Raw genomic sequence first — 6275 nt, forward strand, 5'->3', positions numbered from 1 at the left:
ATCATGCTTGAGCAGAGACAAAAATAATTACATTGTACAAACACCAACTGAAAGACCAAAGAGTCCTGTTTCCTGGCTATTATGAGTAAATGCTGGTTTTAGAAAACCAGTTACAGCTTTAACTTCACTTTGTTCTTCCCATCTCCTAAATAAAATTCATTAAGATATCCAATCATAGAATTGCCCCTACTCTCTGAAAGCATCCGATCCAGAGTTAGCCCCTACTTCCTTGAACCCCACCCGAAGTCACTTAACACAAGCCCAAGTCGTATAACTCCTTTGTAAGACACTGTTACTAGGGTGACCCATGGTTCCTCATGGTGTGCAGTCTCCCTCATTACAAGTCTAAACCCAACTTTGTTCTGATATAATGTGTTCCTGGTGATCTTTGGCTGCAAGGCATTCATAATATATATGCTCATTAAAAGTGAATTTTTAATTTTTATTTTCAGGTTCTAAAACAGATCTATAAACAATACAAGGAATTCTTAGCTATAGTTGTAGAGGCGAAAGTGTCAGCAACCTTGACCATATGAAAGTAAAATTCACTAGAGAGAGGTTTGAAAGTGTAAGGAAGAAACCAGTAACAGGAAAAATAAGAATTCTATTCTTCTTTCATACCAAAAAAATCAAAAGAAACTGTTGTTAGTGGAACAATAAATGGAGGTTTCAGTTTGAGCAGAGAAGTACCAGAAAATGGTGAGCTCGCTGTATGTGAAGGATGGATGAGAGAAGTTTTAAGTGTACTAGGTACTAAACAATAATAGCAGGAAATTAATTGCTTAAAGTTTAAGAAAAAGTTACAAATGTATTCTTTAATAATAAGAAAGTAAAATAAAAAGCACTAGGAAAAAAAGGTTTAAAAGTGCTTTCCAATGGGATAAAATGGAAAAGAGTACCGGATGTTGGCAAGAATGTGGAGGAACTGGCACATCCACACACTGCTGATAGCAGTGTATATTGGTGCAACCACTTTGTAAAATATTTGGAAATATCTGCTAAAAGTGGACATGTACTTACTAAATGAGCAGCACTTCCATCCCTAGGTATACACCCAACAGAAATGCACATACGTGTTTGCCAAAGACATGTACAACGATGTTCACAGTAGTAGTATTCAAACAGCCAAACCTTGTACCAACCCAAATATTCATCTACAGGGTAATAAATAGTGAAATATTCATATAGTGGAATACTACACAGCAATGAGAATGAAAAACCAAAATTAAAAGCAGTATCATGGATAAATGGCATAAACATAATGTTGAGTGAAAGAAGTCAGACACAAAACAGTTCATACTCTACTATTCCACCTATATAAATTCAAAACAGGCAAAACTATAGTATTACAAGTCAGGACATTTGTTATACTTGGGCTGGTAGTGATTTTTAAGGGGTAATTTGTACGGCACCTGGAACGATAGTAATATTTCATTGCTTTATTAAGATGCTGGTACCAAGTATGTTCACTTTCTGAAAATACATTGAACATTAAAGATTTGTTTACTTTTCTGTATATGTGCTATAACTCAATAAAATTTTGTTTTAAAAAATGTTTGCCAGTGGGGATGAGAGCTAGGAAAGAAGAGTAGATAGAAGATCATTGCTTTTCGTCATTTTTTCCCCCACATATTACATTTGTTATCATATGCATGTATTCGTTTGAAAACAAAACAGAGAAAATTACGTTAAAACATTTTTTATTTTTGCTGTTTAGCACTAAATATACTTAGAATGTGATGAAACAGAATGGATAGAATACAGAGAAAAACAATTAATATTTGATTTTATTAAGACAGTTCATGGCAACAAACACCAAAAGAGGGACCAAAAATTTCAGGGAAATCAACAGCATGTATGGATTTGGAATGGCACTCTGTAAATAAATGCAGTGACATAGAATTGAGTTTTCCAAAATTGGACAAGAAAAGTTCAATGGACACATTCATTACAAACGGTAAATCAAGGCTGTACCTGAAGGTGGGATTTTTTTCTCCAGGACTCTCTCAAATTCTGTATCTGGGGAAATTAGAGATAAATGACAACAGTGCGTCATGATCCAATCCCTAGTCGAATCCAAAGCTATTCCGGAAGGTGGCGTTTTCCTCTATTTCTTGGCCAGCGCTCTGGGGAGGGAGGTTGGGAAGAATGGGCTTCAAGAATTTGAACTCATTTGTCCCAGTACCTCCGGTCAGACACACCTCATACTGGTAGCTCTGGGACAGGGTCCCAGTACCGCCGACGTCCACCAGGTGGCCCGGAAAGTGGCCCTCAGGCACCGAGCAGCGACCCAGCGAGGCGGCCCTGCTCCTCCCGCACAGCCGCACCGCGATGAACGCGAGCACCGAGAAGAGGAAGAGCGACGACACCGCGGCCAGGGCGATGACCAAGTAGACGGTGAGCGGGTCGGCCTGCGCCTGCTCGGCCGCCGCCTCCGGCAGCGGCAGGTAGGGCTGCGAGAAGCCGTCCACCAGCAGCACGTGCAGCGTGACGCTGGCCGAGCGCGGCGGCTCGCCGTTGTCCTTGACCAGCACCAGCAGCCTGTGCTTGGGCGCGTCGCGCTCGCTCGGCGGCCTGGCCGTGCGCACCTCGCCGTTGTGCGCCCACACGCCGAACAGCCCGGGCTCCGTGGCCTTGAGCAGCTGGTACGACAGCCAGGCGTTCTGGCCCGAGTCGCCGTCCACCGCCACCACCTTGCTCACCAGGTAGCCCGCCTCGGCCGCCCTGGGCACCAGCTCGGTGCAGGGCGCCGAGCCGTTCTGCAGCGGGTAGAGCACGAAGGGCGAGTTGTCGTTGTCGTCCAGCACCAGCACGCGCACCAGCGCCTGGCTGCTCAGCGCCGGCGAGCCTCGGTCTGTGGCGCCCACGCCGAACTCGAAGGCCTGCAGGGCCTCGTAGTCCAGGGACCGCAGGGCGAACAGGTGCCCGTTGTCCGCGTTGATGGACACGAGGGAGGCGAGGGGCAGGTGCGGGTCGTGGGGCGGCAGCAGCGAGTAGGTGACCTGGGCGTTGGCGCCTGCGTCTGCGTCTGTGGCGCTGACGGTGCCGATGTGCAGGGCGGGGCTGTTGTTCTCGCGGACCCGCAGGGTGTAGGAGGTTTGGGTGAAGGCGGGGGCGTTGTCATTGACGTCGGAGACCAGCACGGTTATGCTGTGCTCGGTTTTCAGCCTGGGGGATCCCATGTCGGTGACGGTGATGGTGATGTTATACTCGGCCCGGCTCTCTCTGTCCAGTGGCCTCTCTGTCACTAGAGTGTAAAAGTTCTTGAATGTGGGTTTCAAGAGAAAGGGGACATCGTTCTGGATGAAGCAAACCATCCTACCATTGTCCCCAGAGTCTGGATCAGAAACACTGAAAACAGCAACTACAGTCTCTGGGGAGTTTTCTGGGGTAGAGCTGGTGAGCGTCGACATGGTCAGTTCAGGGGCGTTGTCGTTCACATCTACCACCTCTATAGCTACGGTGCATGTTCCGGAAAGGCCCCCGCCATCTGTGGCTGCAATCTCCACGTTGTAATATTGAGTTGCCTCAAAATCTAATGCCCTTTTCAGACGAATTTCTCCTGTTATTTCGTCTATTACAAATGGGTGAGTAACTTCATCACCTTGGAAGAAAGCGTAGGCTACATTCCCGTTCGTTCCTGCATCTAGATCTCTGGCGGAGACAGCGACAACTAAGGAGTTTAGGGGGCTGTTCTCCGGCACCTGTACCTCATACAGCGACTGTAAGAACTCAGGGGCGTTATCATTGATGTCCACGACCTCAATGCGGACTGCAGTGGTCCCGGACCTGGGCGGAGCCCCACCATCCAGCGCCGTGAGGGTTAAACTGAGCTCCGGCTGCTCCTCCCGATCCAGCGCTTTGTCCAGCACCAGCTCCGGGTATTTTCTGCCACCTCCGCGATTATGAGTGACAACATGAAAATGGGAGTTGGGGCTGATTGTGTAGTTCTGAATAGTGTTGCTACCTATGTCCAAGTCCTGAGCTATTTTCAAAGGAAACACAGTCCCTGGCTGGACGATTTCTGGAATTTTTAGGAGCATTTCCCTCTCTAGGAACTCTGGAGAATGGTCATTTATATCTGTGAGCTGCAGATCAGCTTCAAAAAACTGCACTGGGTTTTCCAGTAATAGTTGGAAATGCAGTATACAGGGATCTGTCGCCCCGCACAACACCTCCCGGTCTAGTTTTTTATACAGAAGCAAATTCCCGGTCTTTATATCTAACTGCAAGAGCTGTTTGTTTCCTTTGTAATGGATTCGCGCGCCCCGAGTGGCCAGTTCCCCCACCCTGAGCCCCAGGTCTTTTGCCAGGTTGGCCACAAAGGAGCCACTTTCTGTTTCTTCTGGCATGGAATACCTAATTGCTTCAGAGCCAGCCTCCCACAAAAGCAACAATATAGCAAGAAAGATAACTTGCCTTTTCCATGGCGTTTTTGCTAGCGCAGTCTCCATTGTTCAGATCCGATCCAAGGAGGTGCAGTTTCTTCAAGTCGGTGTACAATCAACCCAGGTGATTTGTTAAATAATCTCGAATTAGATCTTTCTGACTTGCACTAGAACGATGCCCTCTCTGAAAATCTCTGCCCCTAGATCTTACCTAAAATGCTTCCTTCTTGTAGGAAGCATTCAGAGTTCTGATTCCCAGCTTAATGGCGTCACGGGCATCCACAGAGCCCTTCCTTCATACTCCTAGCCTGCAGCGCCACCAGGCGTCCTTATTTACTATTGCATATAGTGTTTGCCATTTCATTCCAAATTATAACTCGGGTGTATATCAACATCCTTTTTAAGTCACAGAAGTGTTCCCCATCGTATCTCCAGTTCTTAGTTACTGCAAGTTCTAAATAAACATTTGCTGAGTTAACTTTCAGTGAAAGAATACTTAGTATTCTTATAAAAGTATCTTTCGCGTACACGAAGAAACTTTCTCTTGTGGGTCTCTTACTTGATGATATTCAAGAAATAAGTGATAATGGATGTTTACAAAAGTTTACAGTTTTACGAAAATGATCTTTATTTTGAAATATAACATACATCAGAAAAGGGCACAAATTATAAGTGTAGAACTCAATGAATTTTCACCAAGTGAACACATTCCTCTGAGCAGAACCTAAATTAAAACTAAAATGTTACCAAAACCCTAGAAGCTCTTTCCCTTCATTGTCTGGTCACTAGCCTCCCCCCTAGAGGTAAGCACTCTCCTGACTTCTATCATAAAGGTTTTTTTGGTCTTCTTTCCGAACTTTTGTACAAATGGAATTATAGAATATTACTTCTTCATGACTGGCTTCTTTCGCTCAACATTACACTTGTAAAATTCATCTGTTGCACATTGTTCTAATTTATTTTATTCTCCTTGCTTTACATTATTCTATTGTATGATTGTACTATGATTTGTTTATCCATTCTCCAGTTGATGGACATTGGGATGGATATTTGGGAATATCCAGTTGGGGGATATTTTAGTAGTGCTGCTATGAACATTCTTGTACGTCTTTTGGTGTGTATGTGTGCATTTATGTTGAATATATTCCTAGGAGCTAGATTGCTGTGTGTTAAGATGTGCACCTATATTTAGCTTTAGCAGATATTGCAAAAACAGTTATCAAATGAAGTTTTATCCAAATCAGCAAAGAATGCGAGTTCCAGTTTCTCCAGATCCTTGTCAACATTTGATATTGTCTTTTAATTTTAACCGCTGTGTAACTTTAATTAGCACTTCCCTGATGATTAATTAAATTGAGCACATTTTTGCATGTTTATTGGCCATTAGGGTACATTCTTGTGAAGTGCTTGTTAAGTCTTTTGTCCATTTTTCTATTTAGGGCATTTGCCTTTTTTTTCTTATCGATCTTTAGAAGTTCCTTATATGTTCTGGGTATAAGTACTTTTTCAGAAGTATGTATTGCAAATATCTTCTCCCACTCTGTGGTTTGGATTTTAACTCTCTTATGGTATCTTTGATGAACAAACAACTTTGATTTAGTCTAATTTGTCAATATTTTAAATTTATGGTTAGGATTTTGGTGTTCTCTTTAAATCTTTGCATACCCCAAGATAATGAAAATATTCTTGTATGGTGTTTTTGAAAAATTAATTACTTGACTTTTCAAGTAAAAGCTATAATCCTCCTGAAATTAATTTTTTCATATGAATGAGGTTAGAGTAAAAATTATTTTTTTCATATAAATATCCAAATGACTTTGCACCCCTTTGTTTCTGGTGTCATTTTGTCATAAATCAGATGACCATAGGTCTGCTCGACTCTTTTTA

General features: G+C 43.5%; 1 protein-coding gene across 1 annotated transcript; it reads right to left on the reverse strand.

Moving 5' to 3' along the window:
* Positions 1–1273: 1273 nt before the first annotated feature.
* PCDHB5 (protocadherin beta 5) lies at positions 1274–4879 on the reverse strand. The gene has a single exon (XM_087429675.1). The coding sequence runs from the start codon at positions 4452–4454 to the stop codon at positions 2067–2069; it is 2388 nt and encodes a 795-aa protein (XP_087285801.1). The 5' UTR covers positions 4455–4879; the 3' UTR covers positions 1274–2066.
* Between the last annotated feature and the right edge of the window lie 1396 nt (positions 4880–6275).

This window comes from Ceratotherium simum, chromosome 4 (assembly GCF_057802395.1).
Source record: "Ceratotherium simum simum isolate JZ-2026a chromosome 4, ASM5780239v1, whole genome shotgun sequence".
Lineage (NCBI taxonomy): Eukaryota > Metazoa > Chordata > Mammalia > Perissodactyla > Rhinocerotidae > Ceratotherium > Ceratotherium simum.

What these genes read in the sequence shown, in the direction of transcription:
- PCDHB5 (XM_087429675.1), bottom strand. Translation starts at nt 4,454, where the DNA reads ATGGAGACTGCGCTAGCAAAAACGCCATGGAAAAGGCAAGTTATCTTT.